This window comes from Salmo salar, chromosome 01, assembly GCF_965601325.2.
Source record: "Salmo salar chromosome 01, fSalSal1, whole genome shotgun sequence".
NCBI classification, from domain to species: Eukaryota; Metazoa; Chordata; class Actinopteri; order Salmoniformes; family Salmonidae; genus Salmo; species Salmo salar.
In genome coordinates, this window is record NC_138291.1 from 146,835,132 (window position 1) to 146,862,133 (window position 27,002).

The 27,002-nt window shown below is 41.7% G+C and overlaps 1 protein-coding gene across 2 annotated transcripts; it reads left to right on the forward strand.

Moving 5' to 3' along the window:
- The first annotated feature begins 6,352 nt into the window (after nucleotides 1-6,352).
- prkab1a (protein kinase, AMP-activated, beta 1 non-catalytic subunit, a) lies at nucleotides 6,353-22,976 on the forward strand. 2 transcript variants are annotated; one of them, XM_014132031.3, is made up of 8 exons: nucleotides 6,353-6,484; nucleotides 10,723-10,881; nucleotides 11,773-11,939; nucleotides 21,374-21,467; nucleotides 21,638-21,764; nucleotides 21,945-22,078; nucleotides 22,211-22,279; nucleotides 22,448-22,976. In XM_014132031.3, the coding sequence occupies exons 2-8, from the start codon at nucleotides 10,753-10,755 to the stop codon at nucleotides 22,523-22,525; spliced, it is 798 nt and encodes a 265-aa protein (XP_013987506.1). In that variant the 5' UTR covers nucleotides 6,353-6,484; nucleotides 10,723-10,752; the 3' UTR covers nucleotides 22,526-22,976. The 2 variants fall into 2 exon arrangements, with proteins under 2 accessions (XP_013987506.1, XP_013987516.1); XM_014132041.3 differs by having other exon boundaries at nucleotides 21,638-21,752.
- The last annotated feature ends 4,026 nt before the right edge of the window (nucleotides 22,977-27,002 follow it).

Below are 27,002 nucleotides of genomic sequence, written 5' to 3' on the forward strand. Positions count from 1 at the left end.
TGGCTCATTGAAACCCCTCAGGTGTTCATGTGGCGCCAGTAAGCGTGAAAGGCACAGAGTGATCCACATTCTCCCTGGCTGGGTGGTTTTCTAAGAAGCCCTACCTTGCGGTGGTAGGAGTACAATGGTTACTGTGAGTGGCTACTGCCACCAACACCACTGAACACTATCCTCAGGAGTTTGTCAAGACTGTTCTTCTGAAAAATAAAAGATTGGATCCATCTCTAAATGGAGTTTTAAGCTTGGGGATATTTTCTTAGATGAGCGTTTTATAACGCTTTCATAACAGATTAAGTGATGATATTCTGTTTATTGGCAGCTCTGAAGAAACTCAACTAATATATGTGAGAATGTTGTTCATTGACTACAGCTCACTATAGTGCCCTCCAAGCTCATCACTAAATTAAGGACCCTTGGATTAAATGGCTCCCTCTGCAACTGGATCCTGGACTTCTTGGCGGACCGCCCCCAAGTGGTAAGGGTAGGCAACAACATAACCACCACGCTGACCCTCAACACTGGGGCCCCTCAGGGGTGCATGCTTAGTCCCCTCTTGTACCCCCTGTTCACCAACGACTGTGTGGCCGCGCATGATTCCAACAACACCATTAAGTTTGGCGACAACACAACGGTAGTAGGCCTGACCACTGACGACAATGAGACCTACAGGGAGAAGGTCAGAGACCCATCAACATCGACAGGGCTGTAGTGGAGCAGGTTGAGAGATTCAAGTTCATCTGTGTCCATATCACTAAGGAATTATCATGCTCCATACAGACCAACAGTCGTGAAGAGGGCATGACAATGCCTCTTCCCCCTCAGGAGGCTGAAAAGATTAAGCACGGGCCCTCAGATCCTCAAAAAGTTGTAAAGCTGCACCATTGAGAGCATCTTGACTGGCTACATTACCTCTTGGTATGGCAACTTGCATCACTGGGGCCGAGCTCGCTGCCATCCAGGACAGGAACTCTATACCAAGCGGTGTCAGAGCAAGGCCATAATAATTGTCAGACTCCAGCCACCCAAATCATACTGTTCTCTCTGCTACCACACGGCAAGCGGTACCGATGCACCAAGTCTGGAACCAACAGGACCCTGAACAGCTTCTACCCCCAAGCCATAAGACTGCTAAATATACTGCTCAAAAAAATAAAGGGAACACTTAAACAACACAATGTAACTCCAAGTCAATCACACTTCTGTGAAATCAAACTGTCCACTTAGGAAGCAACACTGATTGACAATACATTTCACATGCTGTTGTGCAAATGGAATAGACAACAGGTGGAAATTATAGGCAATTAGCAAGACACCCCCAATAAAGGAGTGGTTGTGCAGGTGGAGACCACAGACCACTTCTCAGTTCCTATGCTTCCTGGCTGATGTTTTGGTCACTTTTGAATGCTGGTGGTGCTTTCACTTTAGTGGTAGCATGAGACGGAGTCTACAACCCACACAAGTGGCTCAGGTAGTGCAGCTCATCCATGATGGCACATCAATGCGAGCTGTGGCAAGAAGGTTTGCTGTGTCTGTCAGCGTAGTGTCCAGAGCATGGAGGCGCTACCAGGAGACAGGCCAGTACATCAGGAGATGTGGAGGAGGCCGTAGGAGGGCAACAACCCAGCAGCAGGACTGCTACCTCCGCCTTCGTGCAAGGAGGAGCAGGAGGAGCACTGCCAGAGCCCTGCAAAATGACCTCCAGCAGGCCACAAATGTGCATGTGTCTGCTCAAACGGTCAGAAACAGACTCCATGAGGGTGGTATGAGGGCCCGACGTCCACAGGTGGGGGTTGTGCTTACAGCCCAACACCGTGCAGGACGTTTGGCATTTGCCAGAGAACACCAAGATTGGCAAATTTGCCACTGGCGCCCTGTGCTCTTCACAGATGAAAGCAGGTTCACACTGAGCACGTGACAGACGGACAGAGTCTGGAGATGCCGTGGAGAACGTTCTGCTGCCTGCAACATCCTCCAGCATGACCAGTTTGGCGGTGGGTCAGTCATGGTGTGGGGTGGCATTTCTTTGGGGGGCCGCACAGTCCTCCATGTGCTCGCCAGAGGTAGCCTGACTGCCATTAGGTACCGAGATGAGATCCTCAGACCTCTTGTGAGACCATATGCTGGTGCGGTTGGCCCTGGGTTCCTCCTAATGCAAGACAATGCTAGACCTCATGTGGCTGGAGTGTGTCAGCAGTTCCTGCAAGAGGAAGGCATTGATGCACGTGGAGGCCACACACACTACTGAGCCTCATTTTGACTTGTTTTAAGGATATTACATCAAAGTTGGATCAACCTGTAGTGTGATTTTCCACTTTAATTTTGAGTGTGACTCCAAATCCAGACCTCCATGGGTTGATAAATTGGATTTACATTGATTATTTTTGTGTGATTTTGTTGTCAGCACATTCAACTATGTAAAGAAAAAAGTATTTAATAAGATTATTTCTTTCATTCAGATCTAGGATGTGTTGTTTAAGTGTTCCCTTTATTTTTTTGAGCAGTGTAGTTAGCCCCTGTAACTATTTTGCACAAACGTTTTACTCATCACGCTGCTGTTATTGTTTATCTATCCTGTTGGTTAGTCACTTTATCCCTACCTATATGTACATACAGTTGTAGTCCGAAGTTTACATACACTTAGGTTGGAGTCATTAAAACTCGTTTTTCAACCACTCCAAAAATTTATTGTTAACAAACTATAGTTTTGGCAAGTCGGTTAGGACATCTACTTTGTGCATAACACAAGTAATTTTTCCAACAATTGTTTAGAGACAGATTATTTCACTTATAACTCACTGTATCACAATTCCAGTGGGTCAGAAGTTTACATACACTAAGTTGACTGTGCCTTTAAACAGCATGGAAAATTCCAGAAAATGATGTCATGGCTTTAGAAGCTTCTGTTAGGCTAATTGACATCATTTGAGTCAATTGGAGGTGTACCTGCGGATGTATTTCAAGGCCTACCTTCAAACTCAGTGCCTCTTTGCTTGACATCATGGGAAAATCAAAAGAAATCAGCACACCCACAACACACCCTCAGAAAAAAATTTGTAGACTTCAACAAGTCTGGTTCATCCTTGGGAGCAATTTCCAAACGCCTGAAGGTACCACGTTCATCTGTACAAACAATAGTATGCAAGTATAAACACCATGGGACCATGCAGCCGTCATACTGCTCAGGAAGGAGACGCGTTCTGTCGACCTAGAGATGAACGTACTTTGGTGCGAAAAGTGCAAATCAATCCCAGAACAACAGCAAAGGACCTTGTGAAGATGCTGGTGGAAACAGGTACAAAAGTATCTATATCAACAGTAAAACGAGTCCTATATCGACAAAACCTGAAAGGTAGCTCAGCAAGGAAGAAGCCACTGCTCCAAAACTGCAATAAAAAAAGCCAAACTACGGTTTGCAACTGCACATGGGGACAAAGATCATACTTTTTGGAGAAATGTCCTCTGGTCTGATGAAACAAAAATCGAACTGTTTGGCCATAATGACCATTGTTATGTTTGGAGGAAAAAGGGGGAGGCTTGCAAGCCAAAGAACACCATCCCAACCGTGAAGCACAGGGGTGGCAGCATCATGTTGTGGCGGTGCTTTGCTGCAGGAGGGACTGGTGCACTTCAGAAAATAGATGGCATCATGTGTAGGAAAATTATGTGGATATATTGAAGCAACATCTCAAGACATCAGTCAGGAAGTTAAAGCTTGGTCGCAAATGGGTCTTCCAAATGGACAATGACCCCAAGCATACTTCCAAAGTTGTGGCAAAATGGCTTAAGGACAACAAAGTCAAGGTATTGGAGTGGCCATCACAAGCCCTGACCTCAATCCTATAGAAAATTTGCGGGCAGAACTGAAAAAGCGTGTGCGAGCAAGGAGGCCTACAAACCTGACTCAGTTACACCAGCTCTGTCAGGAGGAATGGGCCAAAATTCACCCAACTTATTCTGGGAAGCTTGTGGAAGGCTACCTGAAATGTTTAACCTGGGTCAAACAATTTAAAGGCAATGCTACCAAATACTAATTGAATGTATGTAAACTTCTGAGCCACTGGGAATGTGATGAAAGAAATAAAAGCTGAAATAAATAATTCTCTCTACTATTATTCTGACATTTCACATTCTTAAAATAAAGTGGTGATCCTAACTCACCTAAAAGACAGGGAATTTTTACTAGGATTAAATGTCAGGAAATGTGAAAAACGGAGTTTAAATGTATTTAGTGAAGGTGTATGTAAACTTCCAACTTCAACTGTATCTACCTTATTTACCTCATACCTCTGCACATCAACTTGGTACTGGTACCCTGTGTATATAGCCACGTTATCGTTACCCATTATGCAATCCTCATGTTATTATTTTTCTATTATTTCTAAAAACAATATCTTGGCATTGTTGGGAAAGGCTGGTAAGTAAGCATTTCAACTGTTTTTTACAAAGTGTAACAAATACAATTTAATTTGAAGTTGAATTTGATTTAGCCTTTGTCTCAAACATAGCTCACAGCACTGCTATTCTTTACCACAGCAATGATCCACTCAGTGACAGCAGGGTCAAGGCCCATTCAAGCTAGAGTGTGTCTATACGGAGTCTCTTGTGTGACTGAATGAAGGTCAGTGTAAATCAATGTAAAGGGTAACAAATGTCCCACTGAGCTCAAAGGAAGGACTGCTGACTGGCCTGGCCTCTAGGGGCATGCTGTGCCGTGTGATTGACAGACAGGGCACCACAGGGATACTGGACTATCAGCACCATCCTGCTCCCAGCTAGAAAGTAAAGCTCAATATTTGAATAAAAGGCATTCGGGTGAAGGTAGATTGGATTTTAAACATGGGGCCATGTTACTATAATATAATGATTATGTTTTTAGATAGCTTGGTAACAATTAGCCTCCTACTGTCTGTGAGCCTCACAACCCAGCATCCCTTTGAACAGCACTTTGATCCGAGACCTCATTATGAGCCACAGCAAAGGGCACAGGCTCCCTGTGCGGTAGCAAGCAAAACTGGAGGGTATCCGTATGTTTGTGAGGATGCCTTATGTATATGTGTACCTGACCTATGCATGAGCGCGAGAGAGAGAGAGAGAGAGAGTACGTGTCTATGTCTTGATAAGTGTGTTTGAGGCCAGTTGAGAACAAGTTCTCATTTACAACTGCGACCTGGCCAAGATAAAGCAAAGCAGTGGGACAAAAACAACAACACAGAGTTACACATAAACAAAGGTACAGTCAATAACACAAAAGAAAAGAAAAATAGAAAAACCTATGTACAGTGTGTGCAAATGTAGAAGAGTAAGGGGGTAGGTAATAAATAGGCCCTGGTGGTGAAAATAAATACAATTTAGCATTAATACTGGAGCGATAGATGTGCAGATGATGATGTGCAAGTAGAGATACTGGGGTGCAAAAGAGCAAGAGGGTAAGTAATAATATGGGGATGAGGTAGTCGGGTGTGCTATTTACAGATTGGCTATGCACAGGTACAGTGATTGGTAAGCTGCTCAGACAGCTGATGCTTAAAGTTAGAGAGGGAGGTATAAGACTCCAGCTTCAGAGATTTTTGCAACTATGTATAATGAGTGTGTCTGTTTATGAGTGGATGAGCGTGTGTATCACAGGTGGCTGATGGCACCTTAATTGGGGATGATGGGCTCATAGTAACGACTGGAACGGAATAATATGGAGTGGTATTAAACGCATCAAACATGGTTTCCATGAGTTTGATACCATTCCATTCTCTCTATTTCAGGCATCATTATGAGCCATCCTCCCCTCACTAGCCTTCTGTTTGTGTATTATGGAGGGAGGCTGGTAAAGGAGTAATTGGTACTGGCATTAAGGACATGCAGAAGGTGAGGATGAAACAGGGACAGAATCATCTGCAGTCTCCTCTGTAGCTCTCCTCACACCCAGACAGACTAAAGATAGGGAGCCACCAGACAGTGCAGCCAGAGCCAGCCACTCAGGGCTATTTCACAAGCTGCTAAGAACTGTAGGGTGTTGGAAAAACCATATCAGAAGTTTATAAGCAAGTGACCATTCTTGTTTGTTTGACTGCCCGCCATCATGATTGTAAAGTTGACTTGAAAGACTTGCATGAAAAACACAAGGACTACTGGTTTGACTTTCAGCACAGGGATTATACATTGTTATGTGACTATAGATATACACAAGGAAAATGTTTGAAATAATGTCTAAATAATGCTTAAATAATGAGTGTTTAGCTGGGATGGTCTATAACTTTTATGTCCTAGAAATCAAATTTTCCCTGCTGGACTGAGCCTTGATAGCCCATCAAAGGTCGACACTTCCACCTGGTGGTAAGAAAGTGAAACTGCATGCACTGACAGTTAAGGAAGAAAGGAGGCGGGGCACTCTGGAATGATGAGGAAGGTTGTGGTGTCAACAACAGAACGTGGGAAAATTGTAAAATAAAAGACGAGCAATTTAGTGGTGTAAACTGACATCAATTCTAAGGTATGGTTTTCAATATTCATATTTCCTTCTCAGTTTGTGGTTCTTGTCAACGTTAAATCAGATATAGCCACAGAGGGAGCTAGCTGTTTACTTTAGCTAGCTAGTTAGTAACTATAGCATCCAATGATCCATCGGTTGCAGCAGCTCGAAAAGAGCTTGCCCGATTGCCTACACAACACGCATCTATTATCTGTTCCCGGTAAAACATTTAATATCCGACCATGTGGAAAAGTTTGACCCCAGGGAAGCACACACAAATTATTTGACATAGCTACTAGACATTGCTTGGTAACGTAAAGCGAACGTTAGCTAATGTTTTTAGCTAGCTAAGTTAACACAACACCCTAACCAGGGATACTAAACTGTCCGGTGTTTCCAGATGTCTAGTATGAAATATGACCTATAATTAATTACAATCTGAGTTAAATCGTTTTCCTTCCAAAAAACAAATTGCAATTATGTAGCGTATCCGGGCCCTGTTGCGGATGTATTTTCGTTGTTTAAAATAGAATATAGTGTTTAAATTATCCCAAAGCAATTTATCCATTCACCTGCAAGTAAGGGTTATAAAAAGCGTAATTCCCGTATTGTTTACTGCGTTTCCCGGAATTGGTAGTTGATCCATTGATGTCAGCCTGTTTTAAAGGTGCACTATGCAGAAACAAACAGGAAGCGGCAAAGAGAGCCTCCACTTGATGGAAAATCTGTCTCCCTCAAGCAGTTGGTGTTTTTTTCGCCCACCAAGCAAGGAGTTTTTGTATAGAGATCAATGAGATTGTTGAATTTGATCAACAACAAAAAACAAATGGCTTATTTGCTATTTATATCGGAGTTGTCCTGACAAGGCTATGCATATTCATGGGATGAGGCTGTTAGGTGGGGAGAGAAGTATCTTGTCATTATATCCATCATTTTTGGGCAGAAATCGCTCTGCCATTTCCTGGTTGCTAAATTTCTAATAGTTTGATTTCGGTGTATGTGACAAAACAAGCGTAGAGAATCATTGTACCGTCTAAACCACTGTGAAATATATTTTCAACGTGAAGCATAGATATATTCCACATAGGACAGATCTACCACTTCTTAGACTGTCTTTCAAGGAGAATGAGAGTCCTATAACTCACATTTTATATGTAAATTTGGTAGGGTAACTAAAAAGTTAGATATTGCAGCTTAAAGTGACTGTCCAGTGAAAACTTTGTAACACTACAAAATGTGGAAAAAGTCAAGGGGTGTGAATATTTTTTTAAGGCACTGTAGCTAGCTAACATTATGGAGTAAATCCATTTGAATTTAATCACTTTTTGATAGCACCCCTTTTTATTTGAACGAAACCTTTCCAATTTTAGAAATGCTCAGAAAGGGATTTTTTTGGGACCTGAATGCCAAAACATTCAAGAGACAAAGCTGCTCAGTTGACCTATTTTGCATTCCCTACCATACCATGTCTTAATCACTGCAAAAATCACATTTGAGATGTATATAATTTAAAAGCTTACAAACGGGGTTGTCAAACTATTTATTTGTGTGTGTGTGTGTGTGTGTGTGTGTGTGTGTGTGTGTGTGTGTGTGTGTGTTATATATATGTACACACACACATAGTACCAGTCAAAAGTTTGGACACACCTACTCATTCCAGGGTTTTCTTTATTTTTACTATTTTCTACATTGTAGAATAATAGTGAAGACATCAAAACTATGAAATAACACATATGGAATCATGTGGTAACCAAAAAATAAGTGTTTATATAATGTATTTTATATTTGAGATTCTTCGAAGTAGCCACCCTTTGCCTTGATGACAGCTTTGCCCACTCTTGGCATTCTCTCAACCAGCTTCATGAGGTAGTCACCTGAATGTATTTCAATGAACAGGTGTGCCTTGGTAAAACTTAATTTGTGGAATTTCTTTCCTTCTTAAAGTGTTTAAGCAAATCAGTTGTGTTGTGACAAGGTAGGGGTGGCATACAGAAGATAGCCCTATTTGGTAAAAGACCAAGTCTATATTGGGCTCCTGAGTGGTGCAGCGGTCTAAGGCACTACAGACACCCTGGTTCAAATCCAGGCTGTATCATAACCGTCCGTTATTGGGAGTCCCATAGGGCGGCACACAATTGGCCCAGCATCGTCTGGGTTTGGCTGGTGTAGGCCGTCATTGTAAATAAGAATTTGTTCTTAACTGACTTGCCTAGTTAAATAAAATATATTTATTATGGCAAGAACAGCTCAAATAAGCAAAGAGAAACTACATCATTACTTTAAGACATGAAGGTTGCTGCAAAGAAACCACTACTTAAGGACACCAATAAGAAGAAGAGACTTGCTTGGGCCAAGAAACAGGAGCAATGGACATTAGACCTGTATAAATCTGTCCTTTAGTCTGATGAGTCCAAATTTGAGATTTTTGGTTTCAACAGGTGAACGGATGATCTTCTCATGGGTAGTTTTTACCTTGAAGCATGGAGGAGGAGGTGTGATTGTCAGGGTGTCCTTTGCTGGTGACACTGTCAGTGATTTATTTAGAATTCAAGGCACACTTAACCAGCATGGCTACCACAGCATTCTGCAGCGATACGCCATCCGTCTGGTTTGCGCTTAGTGGGACTATAATTTGTTTTTCAACAGGACAATGACCCAACACACCTCCAGGCTGTGTAAGGGCTATTTGACCAAGAAGGAGAGTGATGGAGTGCTGCATCAGATGACCTGGCCTCACAATCCCCTGACCTCAACCCAATTGAGATGGTTTGGGATGAGTTGGACTGCAGAGTGAAGGAAAATCAGCCAACAGTTCTCAGCATATGTGGGAACTCCTTCAAGACTGTTGGAAAAGCATTCCAGGTGAAAAGGTTTGCGAGAATGCCAAGAGTGTGCAAAGGGTGGCTACTTTGAAGAATCTAAAATCTATTTTGATTTTTTTTTACACTTATTTGGCTACTACATGATTCCATATGTGTTATTTTCATAGTTTTGATGTCTTCACTATTATTCTGCAATGTAGAAAATAGTAAAATTAAAGAAATTCCCTTGAATGAGTAGGTGTGTCTGAACTTTTGACTGGTACTATATATATGTATATACACAGTGCATTCGGAAAGTATTCAGACCCCTTGGCTTTTTCCACCTTTTGTTACATTACAGCCTTATTCTGAAATGGATAGAGAAAATTAAAAAATACTCATCAATCTACACACAATAGCCCATAATGGCAAAGCAAAAACAGGTTTTTAGAAACGTTTGCAACTTTAGTGCATGTCAGAGCAAAAACCAAGCCGTGAGGTCGAAGGAATTGTCCATAGAGCTCCGAGACAGGATTGTGCCGAGTCACATATTTGGGGAAGGGTACCAAAAAATGTTTGCAGCATTGAAGGTCCCCAAGAACATTGGCCTCCATCATTATTAAATGGAAGAAGTTTGGAACCACCAGTACTCTTCCTAGAGCTGGCTGCTTGGCCAAACAGCAATCGGGGGAGAAAGGCTTTGGTCATGGAGGTGACCAAGAACCCGATGGTCACTCTGACATTGAAATCATAGAAATATAGATCATAGAATAGACATGACCATTTAAGTTGACATTCGCCGGTGGGTGAACTGGCAGCCGTCTTTGTGGTAGTAATTACAAGTTACAATTTAAATTCAATTAACATTTCAATGTGTACGAGCTAAATTGCAGTGGTCTAAAGTGATAGAAATGTAATTCAGAGAATGGGCCTATGATTTAAATGACACTCATTCAAGATCATGTTGTGTCTTAACCGATTGTGGGCACACCAAAACCTCCGATGATGTGAAATAAGGTCTAAGCTTCAACATATGCGAATATGAAAAAAATTGTAGTTTACTCATTTTAGATTATATATATATTTTCAAAGAAGTAACAGAATAGTTTGTCAACACTGTGAGAGTTTTAATTATATAAAAACTCAACCGTTTATCTTTTCCAGTGCTGAAGACATGGATGTCTCATGTTGTTGTTGGGTATGCAAAATGGGTCCGCTTTGAGCACCTTTATCTCCTGAATGTTTTGGCATTCATGTCCAAAAACAATCTTTCTGACCACTTCTTCCATTTAAATTAAAGGGGATGCTGTGAAAAAGTGGTTGAATTCAAATGCATTTACCCTACACATAGTATTTAGATGTGCCCACATTCTCTGTTCCTGATGTCCCTTATTGATTTTAGTTTTTTTTTTACTGTTGTCCCATTAGTTTAAGCAATTTTCCAACCTTTGTCCACAGTGATTTTGGCTTATTGACACAGAGGGGACCATGGGGAACACTAACACCGGTATGGGTACGGGACACAGACGGGACAGCCGCACCAAGGAGGGCGACAGGCCTAAAATCCTCATAGACAGTCCAGAGGATGCTGATATGTTCCATGGAGAGGACATCAAGGTCAGTTTTACAGGAGTAAACCTCTGTAATTATGTAGGGTGTCCAACCACTCTGCCCCAGAGAAAACGTACTTTGGTGATAAAATGTATCTTCCTTATGTTTCTAAAATACATTTTACCAAGACAAATATGATTATTCATGTTCTGAATCGTTCAAGTGTGGTCGTTCTCTATCATATCATTAACATTCTATCCAAAAAGACAGATTTCGTAACCTAATACATCCCATAATAAGCACCGAGCTCTGTTGATAGTGGTGCAGATTTCTCGCTTTCTTCTTGTTGAGGATTTTACATTTTGTGGTCGTCGTCTTCAAAGTTATTTCAGTGGGTCTTAAAAAGCTAATTTAGCATGACATGAGCTGAATGAAATGTAAAAGGCTTTGAAAATAAAAAGCTGGGTATAAGCTCAGTGCTCTGTTGACATTTCACAGAGATACGCCTGTTTTGGTGAGAAATATTTGAAAAAGAACGGGAATCTTAAATAAAATACTACATGTCATGTGTCCTATCCATCTTACCTCCATTGTTTTATGTCCTGTGGATTGTCAGGTAGACAGTAGCCTTAATTCTTGCACAGAATCCCGCCTAGCTGACTTGATGCCATTTTTTCCAGATTTATTACCACTTTTTTTCTCTGTCCTCCATTTAGTCACCCTGTAGGATGACAAACTAATTCTGTCTGTACTTCAAGGGTAAAAACTTCAATAACTTTTGAATGGATTATGATGGAGACATTAGGTTTGGACCATTGGTTTTCTTAGAGGATTATCTACAGTATTAACATAGTATATTACCCATTGGTCAAAACACACACAGAGAGACTCATCTCTCCCTCTTCCCATTTCTCACACACACAGAGACTCATCTCTCCCTCTTCCCTCGTCTCCTAGGCTCCACTAGAGAAAGAGGAGTACCTTGCATGGCGGCAGGACCTGGAGGCTGATAAAGGGCCCACACTGGACCGCCCCACTGTGTTCCGCTGGACTGGAAGCGGAAAGGAGGTCTTTCTGTCCGGATCCTTCAACAACTGGGCCAACAAGATCCCCCTAACCAGGAGGTGGGTTAGCAGCTATGAGAAGGGCATCATACTTATAACATTATTGTTGACCTGCCTTTGGTGCAATTCACACAGTGTTGTGAGTGAGTATACACTTAATGTACAAAACATTAGGAACACCTGCTCTTTCCATGACATCGACTGACCAGGTGAAAACTATGATCCCTTATTGATGTCACCTGTCAAATACACTTCAATCAGTGTAGATTAAGACCGGTTATAGAAGGATTTTTAAGGCTTGAGACAATTGAGACATGGATTGTGTATGTGTGCCATTCAGAGGGTGAATGGGCAAGACAAAAGATTTAAGTGTCTTTGAACGCGGTATGTTAGTAAGTGCAAGGCGCACTGGTTTTAGTCTGTCAAGAACTGAAATACTGCTGGGTTTTTCACGCTCAACAGTTTCCTGTGTTTATCAAGAATGGTCCACCACCCAAAGGACATCCAGCCAACTTGACAGAACTGTGGGATGCATTGGAGTCAACATGGGCCAATATCCCTGTGGAACACTTTCGGCACCTTGTAAAAGGGGGTGCAACTCAATATTAGGAAGGTGTTCCTAATGTTTTATACACTCAGTGTATACTGTATGTATGCCCTTACTGTTTTTTATTTTTTTATTTAAGGGGGTAGACCAGCTTTAAAATTACAGATCGATTGTGGTCGGGTGATTGTGGAGGCCAGTTCATTGTATGCAGCACTCCATCACTGTCCTTCTTGGTCAAATATCCCTTACACAGCCTGGAGGTGTGTTGGAATATTGTCCTGTTGAAAAACAAATGATAGTCCCACTACCAGATGGGATGGTGTATCGCTGTAGAATTCTGTGGTAGCCATGCTGGTTAAGTGTGCCTTGAATTCTAAATAAATCACTGACAGTGTCACCAGAAAAGCACCCCCACACCATCACACCTCCTCCATGCTTCACGGTGGGAACCACACATGCAGAGATCATCCATTCACCTACTCTGCGTCTCACAAAGACAGCGGTTGGAACCAGAAATCTCAAATTTGGACTCATCAGACCAAAGGACAGATTTCCACTGGTCTAATGTCCATTGCTCGTGTTTCTTGGCCCAAGAAAGTCTCTTCTTATTGGTGTCCTTTAGTAGTGGTTTCTTAGCAGCAATTAGACCATGAAGGCCTGATTCACGATGTCTCCTCTGAACAGTTGATGTTGAGATGTGTCTGTTACTTGAACTCTGTGATGCATTTATTACCTCTGCAGCAGAGGTAACTCTGTGTCTTCCTTTCCTGTGGCAGTCCTCATGAGAGCCAGTTTCATCATAGCGCTTGATGGTTTTTGCGACTGAACTTGCAGAAACTTTAAAAGTTCTTTGAATTTTCCAGATTGACTGACTATCATGTCTTAAAGTAATGATGGACTGTCGTTTCTCTTTGCTTATTTGAGCTGTTCTTTCCATAATATGGACTTGGTATTTTACCAAATAGGGCTATCTTCTGTATTTTAATTGTTTTATTTTTTATTTCACCTTTATTTAACCAGGTAGGCAAGTTGAGAACAAGTTCTCATTTACAACTGCGACCTGGCCAAGATAAAGCAAAGCAGTTCGACACATATAACAACACAGAGTTACACATGGAGTAAAACAAACATACAGTCAATAATACAGTAGAAAAATAAGTCTATATACAATGTGAGCAAATGAGGTGAGATAAGGGAGGTAAAGGCAATAAATAGGCCATGGTGGCGAAGTAAATACAATATAGCAATTAAAACACTGGAATGGTAGATTTGACAGGTGATGAGTGTGCAAAGTAGAAATACTGGGGTGCAAAGGAGCAAAATAAATAAATAAATACAGTAGGGGAAGAGGTAGTTGTTTGGGCTATTTATAGATGGGCTATGTACACGTGCAGTGATCTGTGAGATGCTCTGACAGCTGGTGCTTAAAGCTAGTGAGGGAGATAAGTGTTTCCAGTTTCAGAGATTTTTGTAGTTCGTTCCAGTCATTGGCAGCAGAGAACTGGAAGGAGAGGCGGCCAAATGAGGAATTGGCTTTGTGGGTGACAAGTGAGATATACCTGCTGGAACGTGTGCTACGGGTGGGTCCAGCTATGGGGACCAGCGAGCAGAGATAAGGCGGGACTTTACCTAGCAGGGTCTTGTAGATGACCTGGAGCCAGTGGGTTTGGCGACGAGTATGAAGCGAGGGCCAGCCAACGAGAGCGTACAGGTCGCAGTGGTGGGTAGTGTATGGGGCTTTGGTGACAAAACGGATGGCACTGTGATAGACTGCATCCAATTTGTTGAGTAGGGTGTTGGAGGCTATTTTGTAAATGACATCGCTGAAGTCGTGGATCCGTAAGATGGTCAGTTTTACAAGGGTATGTTTGGCAGCATGAGTGAAGGATGCTTTGTTGCGAAATAGGAAGCCAATTCTAGATTTAATTTTGGATTGGAGATGTTTTATGTGAGTCTGGAAGGAGAGTTTACAGTCTAACCAGACACCTAGGTATTTGTAGTTGTCCACATATTCAGAACCGTCCAGAGTAGTGATGCTGAACAGGCGGGCAGGTGCAGGCAGCGATCGGTTGAAGAGCATGCATTTAGTTCTACTTGTATTTAAGAGCAGTTGGAGGCCACGGAAGGAGAGTTGTATGGCATTGAAGCTCGTCTGGAGGGTTGTTAACACAGTGTCCAAAGAAGGCCCAGAAGTATACAGAATGGTGTCGTCTGCGTAGAGGTGGATCAGAGACTCACCAGCAGCAAGAGCGACATCATTGATATATACAGAGAAGAGAGTCGGCCCAAGAATTGAACCCTGTGGCACCCCCATAGAGACTGCCAGAGGCCCGGACAACAGGCCCACAGATTTGACACACCGAACTCTGTCGGAGAAATAGTTGGTGAACCAGTCGAGGCAATCATTTGAGAAACCAAGGCTGTTGAGTCTGCCGATGAGGATGTGGTGATTGACAGAGTCGAAAGCCTTGGCCAGGTCAATGAATACGGCTGCACAGTACTGTTTCTTATCAATGGCGGTTAAGATATCGTTTAAGACCTTGAGCGTGGCTGAGGTGCACTCATGACCAGCTCTGAAACCAGATTACATAGCGGAGAAGGTACGGTGGGATTCGAAATGGTCGGTGATCTGTTTGTTAACTTGGCTTTCGAAGACCTTAGAAAGGCAGGGTAGGATAGATATAGGTCTGTAGCAGTTTGGGTCAAGAGTGTTCCCCCCTTTGAAGAGGGGGATGACCGCAGCTGCTTTCCAATCTTTGGGAATCTCAGATGACACGAAAGAGAGGTTGAACAGGCTAGTAATAGGGGTTGCAACAATTTCGGCAGATAATTTTAGAAAGAAAGGGTCCAGATTGTCTAGCCCGGCTGATTTGTGGGGGTCCAGATTTTGCAGCTCTTTCAGAACATCAGCTGACTGGATTTGGGAGAAGGAGAAATGGGGAAGGCTTGGGCGAGTTGCTGTGGGGGGTGCAGTGCTGTTGACCGGGATGGGGTGGCCAGGTGGAAAGCATGGCCAGCCGTAATAAAATGCTTATTGAAATACTCAATTATAGTGGATTTATCGGTGGTGACAGAGTTTCCTATCCTCAATGCAGTGGGCAGCTGGGAGGAGGTGCTCTTATTCTGCATGGACTTTACAATGTCCCAGAATTCTTTTGAGTTTGTGCTGCAGGAAGCAAATTTCTGCTTGAAAAAGCTAGCCTTGGCTTTTCTAACTGCCTGTGTATATTGGTTTCTAACTTCCCTAAAAAGCTGCATTTCACGGGGGCTGTTCGATGCTAATGCAGAACGCCACAGGATGTTTTTGTGTTGGTTAAGGGCAGTCAGGTCTGGAGAGAACCAAGGGCTATATCTGTTCCTGGTTCTAAATTTCTTGAATGGGGCATGCTTATTTAAGATGGTGAGGAAGGCATTTAAAAAAAATAACCAGGCATCCTGGAAGGATATCGATGAGGTCGATATCCTTCCAGGGTACCCGGGCTAGGTCGATTAGAAAGGCCTGCTCGCTGAAGTGTTTCTGGGAGCGTTTGATAGTGATGAGTGGAGGTCGTTTGACCACTGACCCATTACGGATGCAGGCAATGAGGCAGTGATCGCTGAGATCTTGGTTGAGAACAGCAGAGGTGTATTTAGAGGGCAAGTTGGTTAGGATGATATCTATGAGGGTGCCCGTGTTTACGGCATTGGAGTTGTACCTGGTAGGTTCATTGATAATTTGTGTGAGATTGAGTGCATCAAGCTTAGATTGTAGGATGGCCCGGGGTGTAAAGTATGTCACAGTTTAGGTCACCTAGCAGCACGAGCTCTGAAGATAGATGGGGGGCAATCAGTTCACATATGGTATCCAGAGCACAGCTGGGGGCAGAGGGTGGTCTATAGCAGGCTGCAACGGTCAGAGACTTGTTTTTAGAGTGGTGGATTTTTAAAAGTCGAAGTTCAAATTGTTTGGGTGCAGACCTGGATAGTAGGACAGAACTCTGCAGGCTATCTCTGCAGTTGATTGCAACATCGCCCCCTTTGGCCGTTCTATCTTGTCTGAAAATGTTGTAGTTAGGGATGGAGATTTCAGAGTTATTGGTGGTCTTCCTAAGCCAGGATTCAGACACGGCTAAGACATCTGGGTTGGCAGAGTGTGCTAAAGCAGTGAATAAAACAAACTTAGGGAGGAGGCTTCTAATGTTAACCTCTATCGGGCTCCCTTACAGCCATTTAAAGACAAGACTCTCGTTAATCTAACCACACTGTCCGATTTCAAAAAGGCTTTACAACGAAAGCAAAACATTAGATTATGTCAGCAGAGTACCAAGCCAGAAATAATCAGACACCCATTTTTCAAGCCAGCATATAATGTCACCAAAACCCAGAAGACAGCTAAATGCAGCACTCACCTTTGATGATCTTCATCAGATGACAACCCTAGGACATTATGTTATACAATACATGCATGTTTTGTTCAATCAAGTTCATATTTATATCAAAAACCAGCTTTTTTACATTAGCATGTGACGTTCAGAACTAGCATACGCCCCCGCAAACTTCCGGGGAATTCGCTAACATTTTACTAAATTACTCACGATAAACGTTCACAAAAAGCATAACAATTATTTTAAGAATTATAGATACAGACCTCCTCTATGCACTCGATATGTCCGATTTTAAAATAGCTTTTTGGTGAAAGCACATTTTGCAATATTCTAAGTACATAGCCCAGGCATCACGGGCTCGCTATTTAGACACCCGGCAAGTTTAGCACTCACCATAATCATATTTACTATTATAAAAGTTTCATTACCTTTTGTTGTCTTCGTCAGAATGCACACCCAGGACTGCTACTTCAATAACAAATGTTGGTTTGGTCCAAAATAATCCATCGTTATATCCGAATAGCGGTGTTTTGTTCGTGCGTTCCAGACACTATCCGAAATAGTAAAGAAGTGTCGCGCGCATGGCGCAATTCGTGACAATAAAATTCTAAATATTCCATTACCGTACTTCGAAGCATGTCAACCGCTGTTTAAAATCAATTTTTACGACATTTTTCTCGTAGAAAAGCGATAATATTCCGACAGGGAATCTCCTTTTCGGCAAACAGAGGAAAAAAATCCCAAAGGCGGGGGCGGTCGGGTCACGAGCATAAGCCCAGTGTCCCTTGATCGGCCACTTGAGAAAGGCGATAATGTGTTTCAGCCTGGGGCTGGAATGACGACATTCTGTTTTTTCCCGGGCTCTGAGCGCCTATGGACGACGTGGGAAGTGTCACGTTAGAGCAGAGATCCTTAGTAAATGATAGAGATGGAAAAGAAGTTCAAGAAATGGTCAGACAGGCCACTTCCTGTAAAGGAATCTCTCAGGTTTTGACCTGCCATTTGAGTTCTGTTATACTCACAGACACCATTCAAACAGTTTTAGAAAATTTAGGGTGTTTTCTATCCATATGTAATAAGTATATGCATATTCTAGTTACTGGGTAGGAGTGGTAACCAGATTAAATCGGGTATGTTTTTTATCCAGCCGTGTCAATACTGCCCCCTAGCCCTAACAGGTTAACATGCATGAAACCAAGGCTTTTACGATTACAGAAGTCATCAAAAGAGAGCGCCTGGGGAATAGGAGTGGAGCTAGGCAATGCAGGGCCTGGATTCACCTCTACATCGCCAGAGGAACAGAGGAGGAGTAGGATAAGGGTACGGCTAAAAGCCATGAGAATTGGACGTCTAGGACGTCCGGAACAGAGAGTAAAAGGAGCAGGTTTCTGGGGGCGATAAAAATAGATTCAAGGTATAGTGTACAGACAAGAGGTATGGTAGGATGTGAATACAGTGGAGGTAAACCTAGGCATTGAGTGATGATGAAAGAGATATTGTCTCTAGAAACATCATTGAAACCAGGTGATGTCATTGCATGTGTGGGTGGTGGAACTGAAGGGTTGGATAAGGTATAATGAGCAGGGCTAGAGGCTCTACAGTGAAATAAGCCAATAAACACTAACCAGAACAGCAATGGACAAGGCATATTGACATTAAGGAGAGGCATGCTTAGCCGAGTGATCATAAGGGTCCAGTGAGTAGTGAGGTTGGTTGGGGTCACGGCGATTCAGACAGCTAGCCGAGCCATGGGTAGCAAGCTAGCAGAAGATGGAGGTCTGTTTTTAGCCACTCCGTGCGTTTCCGTCGGTAGATTAGTGGCTTCCGTGTGGTAGAGGGGACCAATCCAATTGACAAAATAGTTACAGTTATAGTGGCCCAAGAAGATTGTTTGATAGACCTGTTCAGATAGCAGCCGATATGCTCAAGACAGCTAACGATTAGCGGGCCGCAGTTAGCAGATGGGCGTTCAGGTTACTGTTGCGGTGGAGGGGCCAGTTGAATAACTCCCTCGGGCAGGTAACGTCGGAATTCCAGTCGTGAAGGCCCAGTGGGGCTCCGCATCGGCAGTAAAACGGGTCCGGATAGGTGATTGTAGCCCAGGAGTGGCTGATGGAACTCTTCAGCTGGCTAGCTCCGGGATAATTGGTGTTTGCTCCGGAATCGATGTTAGCCAATAGTCACTCGAATAGCAGCTAGTTAGCTGCAAGATCCAGGTGTAAATGTCCAGAGCTGCAGTAGAAATTCGGGGATATGGAGAGAAAATAGGTCCGGTATGCTCTGGTCTGAGTCGCGTTGTACAAAACTGGCGATAGCTTTACGAGGTGAATAATACTTTTGAAAGAAAAAAAAGAAAGAAAAAAAAGGATAAATAAAAAAAACAGATCAGCACCACATTTGGTGAGGTGGGTTGCAGGAGAGTGTTTTGAAGTTGAGTTTCTAGAAAAAATATACAAAAAGATATGCGAAGAAAAATACATAAAATACATACACACGGGACAAGACGAGGACAAAGGACGTCTGACTGCTACGCCATCTTGGAAACCTTGAAGAAGCTATTGAAATAGAATATAAATGCAATAGAAGCGTTGTTTCTTGTACTATTGTCTCTTGTGTCTTTAGAGGACTGTTTCACTTTGATGTCCTTTTTATTCTGTCCTTATTTTGTCTTTCTTTTCTTCTGTTAACTAGATATTCTTTGTTATTCTTTGTTAACTAGCTAGCTTCTTCCAGGAGAGTCCTTAGCAACTGCTTAGCAACTGGTAAACAATTCAGCTAGCTAAGATAACTGTACAATTTTATGAAAAATAGTTACTTTTTCAAAAGCCCATCTTCTTTGTTTGTCTTGCAGTTTTTGTATACCACCCCTAACTTGTCACAACACAACTGATTGGCTCAAACACATTAAGAAGGAAAAATATTTCACAAATTAACTTTAACAAGGCACACATGTTAATTGAAATGCATTTCAGGTGACTACCTCATGAAGCTGGTTGAGAGAATGCCAAGAGTGTGCAAAGCTGTCATCAAGGCAAAGGGTGGCTACTTTTTAAGAATTGGTTTCAGAGGAAGGCCCAAAAAATTGCCAAAGACTCCAGCCATCCTAGTCATAGACTGTTCTCTCTGCTACCGCACGGCAAGCGGTACCGGAGCGCCAAGTCTTGGTCCAAAAGTCTTCTTAACAGCTTCTACCCCCAAGCCATATGACTCCTGAACAGCTAATGAAATGGCTATCTGGACTATTTACCTTGTCCTCCCCCCCTCCCCACCCACACCCCCATTTTTATGCTGCTGCTACTCTCTGTTTATTATCCATGCATATTCACTTTACCTCTACCTACATGTACATATTACCTTAGTTACCTCGACTAACCGGTGCCCCCGCACATTGACTCGGTACCGGTACCCCCTGTATGTAGCCTCGCTACTGTTATTTTATTGTTGGTCCTTAATTATTTTTCTTATTTATTTTATACATTTACTTCAGTTTATTTTAGTAAATACTTTAACACTTTTTTTCTTAACTGCATTTTTGGTTAAGGGCTTGTAAGTAAGCATTTCACGGGAAGGTCTACACCTGTTGTAATCGGCGCATGTGTCAAATACAATTTCATTTGAATTCTTCAGCCATACCTGTGACCAAAAACAAGCTACATATGGACAGTACCAAACATATGATCTGATGATTCTGTCTATTCGTGGCAAAATCTGCAGAGCTCGGATGGTTGTATCCCTCATATATATAACATTATATATGTTGCAAGAGTTTTGTAAACAGCACAGACATTTTTTTTTAATGAAATGTATGAAATTGTATGAAATGTATGCATTCACTACTGTAAGTCGCTCTGGATAAGAGCGTCTGCTAAATGACTAAAATGTAAAATGTAAAATCATTTAAAATGAATAACTCTTAGGTTTTGAATCCGGCATCCTTTTGTGTATCAGTTCATGAACCATGTGCCATGGAATTGGTACATTGGAAATCTCTTCCCAACTATTTTGCAATCTATACAACACAGCTGTCAATTCTTTGGTCCTTAAATCAAACTGGTATACATTTTATTTATCACAGTTTTCTTTAACCAATTATGGTCTTTAATTTAGGGCCAACAGACAAGTTACTTACTTTCTCCCCCTTTCACTTTCCTCCTCCATTTTTGCGGTAATGCTGCAATAAGTTGGTTGTAATTTTGGACAGAGCAGACATTTCCATATTTTTTTTAAAAATCAATTAGTATATTTGAGTTTAACTATAATATTTGTTATAACATTTGTTCTGTCTTTTCTGGTGGATTAAACTGAAATTGCAACCAACTTTCTATGGCTTGTTCTAAAAATAGTGATATTTTGGAAATTATTTCATTTTCAAATAAGTGAGAGGTTGTAATCTGAATCAAGGAAAAAGGCAATTCTTGAACACTGGGTGAGCCATTCTTACCTATCTGCTAGAGAACCAGTTTGGATTTAAGTATAGCTTTTGTATGAATGAAGTCCTTTAGTGAGAGGTCTAATGCTTTAATATTTAATCATTTCTGCCCCCGAATTCATAACGCTTAATGTTAGTTTGTTCTCTATTTCAGTCAGAACAACTTTGTGGCAATTGTGGATCTGCCTGAAGGGGAGCATCAGTATAAGTTCTATGTGGACGGGACGTGGACCCATGATCCAGCTGAGGTGAGCAGCGTGTTTTTGGGACCAGAACGACCTCTGTTTTACGTGTTGTAATGGCTTTATAGGAACAACTGTCTACTTAGCTATTTACACAGGCATATGGGAGTGAATGACTGTAACAGATTTAATGTTTATGAGTTCTCTGTTTGATTGCTGGTTTTGTGGCCCGCCAGCCTGTTGTAACCAACCAGCTAGGCACAGTCAACAATGTCATCCAAGTGAAGAAGACTGACTTTGAGGTGTTTGATGCACTTATGGTGGACTCACAGAAATGCTCTGATATGTCAGGTCAGTGTCAAGGTCAGTATCCATAATGTGTTCATCCATTCAAGTTATGCTACTGTATTGGAAAATGTCTCCATGGTGTTATAAAGTTAGATTTCAACTTGCAATAGCAAAATATGAACTAGACAAATCTTGGTGTTCGCTCTCCCATTGTATTTATTAACTTGCCCCTCCTCCCATCTGTTTGTGAGTTAGACCTGTCCAGCTCCCCTCCCGGACCGTACCATCAGGACCCTTACATACCCAAGCAGGAAGAAAAGTTCAAGTCTCCGCCCATTCTCCCACCTCACTTGCTACAGGTCATCCTTAACAAGGACACAGGAATCTCTGTGAGTAGAAGACTCTAACAACTGAATCCAAACCCTCATGGGAATATCAATGATGAAGACATGAGAGCTATTCATGTAATTGACAGTAATGTGCATGCACTGGAGTAAGATGTATTCTCTTTTCCTCTTCAGTGTGACCCTGCATTGCTCCCAGAACCCAATCATGTCATGCTCAATCACCTCTACGCCTTGTCCATCAAGGTAAGACCACAGGGAGATCAGAAAGATTAAATCAAAGCCATGGAGCCTTAGTAGATTGATTCAACGTCTGCAAGAGGTAACAGAAGGACTCCCAGGAGAGTTGCTTTTGGAGAGGTGAAGGGAAATGTCAAGTATGTGCTAATGGAGTATATTTCTCTCTCCTCTCAGGATGGTGTGATGGTGCTTAGTGCGACTCATCGCTACAAGAAGAAGTATGTCACCACCCTGCTGTATAAGCCGATCTGACCAGAGGTCTATGGCTTCTCTGCCTTTGCACCGCAGACACCACAGCTTCTCACAGCACAGCCTCCAGCATTACACCTGTACATATCTCAGTTTTGAATTATTTCTATCACCCCAATCTTCCTCAGTCTGCCTTTCCTCTTGTTCAATGACTGCCATCCCATTTGCTGATCGCCAACCTTGCTTTGTTATAGACATAGAGGAGTACTAGGTAGCAGATTAGTTACGCATAGGAAGGATAGAGACATTTTGGGGGTGGTGGTGAATTCTGACTGATAATACATAAGGGTTGTGTTGTGGCCTGTGCTTGATGACAGGAGGTCCCTTCATCAGACAAGAACAGGAAATAGTAGAACAGGAAGTAGTAGGTAAGATACAATATCATGGAAAACCATATAGTGTTTGATTTTGGATGGATGCCCCAGTGTTGCTGTACAGTAGTAATAATCATAGATTTTTTTTCCTGCCTTTTTATTGGGATTTTCTCTTCAGCCTCTGTTACTTGCCATTTGGCCAGTGTGCCTGGCCTTTGTATCATTATGCTTCACCAGCTATATCCGTTTGCGTATCAGTGCACATGTTTTATTTAAATAGTAGTAAGTTAAGTAATTATTAGATAGTGCTGTGTATATTTTCTAAATGACTATATATGGTCAAAACACCTCCCCTACATGTGAATCCAAGGGACCAACTCAGTGGGGTGACAGACGAGCAGAGATGGAGATGAATTAATGAGGCTGAAGCTCCTTCGACATCCTTGTTAATGTAACCCTCTTGGACCATGTTGTGTACATTTTTCTTCTTTGTTTCCAGATTTCTATCCCAATAAAGATAATTGATTTTATAGCATTCTTATTGTGTGGTATCTCTGAAATAAAGGGTTTACCAGTATGGATAGGAATACAACTCTTGTAGATGGGCATAGCCCCTTGACTATCAATTTGAGTGTCACATATGGAAGATCTAATCAAAATGTATCCACCCCTTTGTTCGATTTGATTTCCACAGTATTCGTTGAACCGAATATTGTGAATCTATTGAAGTGTTATATTAGTATTCTTTCATGTTCAAGTAATAGGTAACATTTTGTTGAGGCATGGCCCTATTAATCCTAGGGGGAGGAGCCAGATGGTATTCTAAAAGTGTGAAGACAGCAATATGTCAGGAACAAAAAAATCTTCCCCAATGCAATATGGACATTTCTTTCCTGGACATGTTTTGGGGTGAAAAGGATAGAGACCTTGAAGAGAGTGATTGCAGGAGTACACACAGTCCCAATTTTCAGACACATATTTCTCACCATGTCTTTCCCCATACAACCACAACATATATGTTTAATCTACATGAGTATAAATGTGTGTGATTTTGATGTATTGTCGCATCAACTTAAAAAAAAAAACAAAAAAAAGCATTTGGTCAACTAGTAATGTGACTCTTTGGTTTGCCCTGAGCTCAATTGCAATGAAAGTTGTGATATGTTTCCAACCACTCACCCAATTGGTGGAAATTCAACAATGTTACCTCGTCTTCTTATCTAGTAGTGTGTCTGTTGTGTCATGCCATGTTATCTCAAAGCTATTCTGGGAACACATCTGCCTGAGTCAGAGTGTCTGGGACACTATAAATTCACTAAAACTACTGTACTTCATCTCGTACAGTACTTTTCAAATAAATGTATATCAATCCAATCAAATTTGATTGGTCGCATACACATATTTAGCAGATGTTATTGCGGGTGTAGCGAAATACTTGTGTTCCTAGCTCCAACTGTGCAGAAAAATCTAACAATACACAGTAATCTAAAAAGTTAAATAATGGAATTAAGAAATATTAGGATGAGCAATGTCGGAGTCCAGTGTGTTTGTGTGTGTGTGTGTGTGTGTGTGTGTGTGTATGTATATATATATTGATATATATACAGTTGAGGTCAGAAGTTTACATGCACAGGTTGGAGTCATTAAAACTTGTTTTTCAACCACTCCACAAAATTCTTGTTAACAAACTATAGTTTTGGCAAGTCGGTTAGGACATATACTTTGTGCATGACACAAGTAATTCTTCCAACAATTGTTTACAGACAGATTATTTCACTTATAATTCACTGTATCACAATTCCAGTGGGTCAGAAGTTTACATACACTAAGTTGACTGTGCCTTTAAACAACGTGGAAAATTCCAGAAAATGATGTCATGGCTTTAGAAGTTTCTGATAGACTAGTTGGCATAATTTGAGTCAATTGGAGGTATACCTGTGGATGTATTTCAAGGCCTACCTTCAAACTCAGTGCCTCTTTACTTGACATCATGGGAAAATCAAAAGAAATCAGCCAAGACCTCAGAAAAACAATTGTAGACCTCCACAAGTCTGGTTCATCCTTGGGAGCAATTTCCAAACGCCTGAAGGTACCGCGTTCATCTGTACAAACAATATTATGCAATTATAAACACCATGGGACCATGCAGCCGTCATACCGCTCAGGAAGGAGACGAGTTCTGTCTCCTAGAGATGAACGTACTTTGGTGCGAAAAGTGCAAATCAATCCCAGAGCAACAGCGAAGGACCTTGTGAAGATGCTGGAGGAAACAGGTACAAAAGTATCTATATCCACAGTAAAACGAGTCCTATATTGACAAAACCTGAAAGAAGCCACTCCTCCAAAACAGCCATCAAAAAGCCAGACTATGGTTTGCAACTGCACATGGGGACAAAGATCGTACTTTTTGGAGAAATATCCTCTGATCTGATGAAACAAAAATAGAACTGTTTGGCCATAATGACCATTGTTATGTTTGGAGGAAAAAGTGTGAGGCTTGCAAGCCGAAGAACACCACCCTAACCATGAAGCACGGGGGTGGTGCACTTCAGAAAATAGATGGCATCATGAGGGGAGGAAAATTATGTGGATATATTGAACAAATATCTCAAGACATCAGTCAGGAAGTTAAAGCTTGGTCACAAATGGGTCTTCCAAATGGACAATGACCCCAAACATACTTCCAAAGTTGTGGCAAAATGGCTTAAGGACAACAAAGTCAAGGTTTTGGAGTGGCCATCACAAAGCCCTGACCTCAACCCTGTAGAAAATCTGTGGGCAGAACTGAAAAAGCGTGTGCGAGCAAGGAGGCCTACAACCTGACTCCAGCTCTGTCAGGAGGAATGGGCCAAAAGTCACCAAACTTATTGTGGGAAGCTTGTGGAAGGCTACCCGAAACATTTGACCCAAGTTCAACAATTTAAAGGCAATGCTACCAAATACTAATTGAGTGTATGTAATAAAAATAAAGAAAGAAAAGAATAGAAATAAAAGCTGAAATAAATCATTCTCTCTACTATTATTCTGACATTTCACATTCTTAAATTCTTAAAGTGGTGATCCTAACTGTCCTAAGACCAGGGGATTTTTGCTAGGATTAAATGTCAGTAATTGTGAAAAACTGAGTTTAAATATATTTGGCTAAGTTTATGTAAACTTCCGACTTCAACATTATATACAACCTACCATTCAAAAGTTTGGGGTCACTTAGAAATTTCCTTTTTTTTTTGTAGACTTTTTTTTTAATGGACATTTTTTGTCCATTAAAATAACATCAAATTGATCAGAAATACAGTGTAGACATTGTTAATGTTGTAAATGACTGTTATAGCTGGAAACGGATGATTTTTCATGGATATCTACATAGGAGTAAAGAGGCCCATTATCAGCAACCATTACACCTGTGTTCCAATGGCACGTTGTGTTAGCTAATCCAAGTTTATAATTTTAAAAGGGTAACTGATCATTAGAAAACCCTTTTGCAAATATGTTAGCACAGCTGAAAGCTGTTGTACTGATTAAAGAAGCAATAAAACTGGCCTTCTTTAGACTAGTTGAGTATCTGGAGCATCAGCATTTTTGGGTTCGATTACAGGCTCAAAATGGCCAGAAACAAAGAACTTTCTTCTGAAACTTGTCAGTCTATTCTTGTTCTGTGAAATGAAGGCTATTCCATGCGAGAAATTGCCAAGAAACTGAAGATCTCGTACAACGCTGTGTACTACTCCCTTCACAGAACAGCGCAAACTGGCTCTAACCAGAATAGAAAGAGGAGTGGGAGGCCCCGGTGCACAACTGAGCAGGAGGACAAGTACATTAGAGTGTCTAGTTTGAGAAACAGATGGCTTACAAGTCCTCAACTGGCAGCTTCATTAAATAGATCCCGCAAAACATCAGTGTCTACGTCAACAGTGAAGAGGCGACTCTGGGATGCTGGCCTTCTAGGCAGAGTTGCAAAGAAAAAGCCATATCTCAGACTGGCCAACAAAAAGAAAAGATTAAGATAGGCAAAAGAACACAGACACTGGACAGAGGAACTCTTCACTGTTGACATTAAAACTGGTGTTTTGCAGATTTCCATCAGTCTAATGTCCATTGCTTGTGTTTCTTGGCCCAAGAAAGTCTCTTCTTCTTATTTGTGTCCTTCAGTAGTGGTTTCTTTGCAG

Excerpts from the sequence above, each read along its gene's own strand:
- prkab1a (XM_014132031.3), top strand. The coding sequence starts at position 10,753 with ATGGGGAACACTAACACCGGTATGGGTACGGGACACAGACGGGACAGC. Across the intron at positions 21,765-21,944 it reads TATGTCAGGTCAGTGTCAAG|ACCTGTCCAGCTCCCCTCCC; the intron begins GTCAGTATCCAT and ends TTTGTGAGTTAG. Across the intron at positions 22,280-22,447 it reads TCTACGCCTTGTCCATCAAG|GATGGTGTGATGGTGCTTAG; the intron begins GTAAGACCACAG and ends CTCTCCTCTCAG.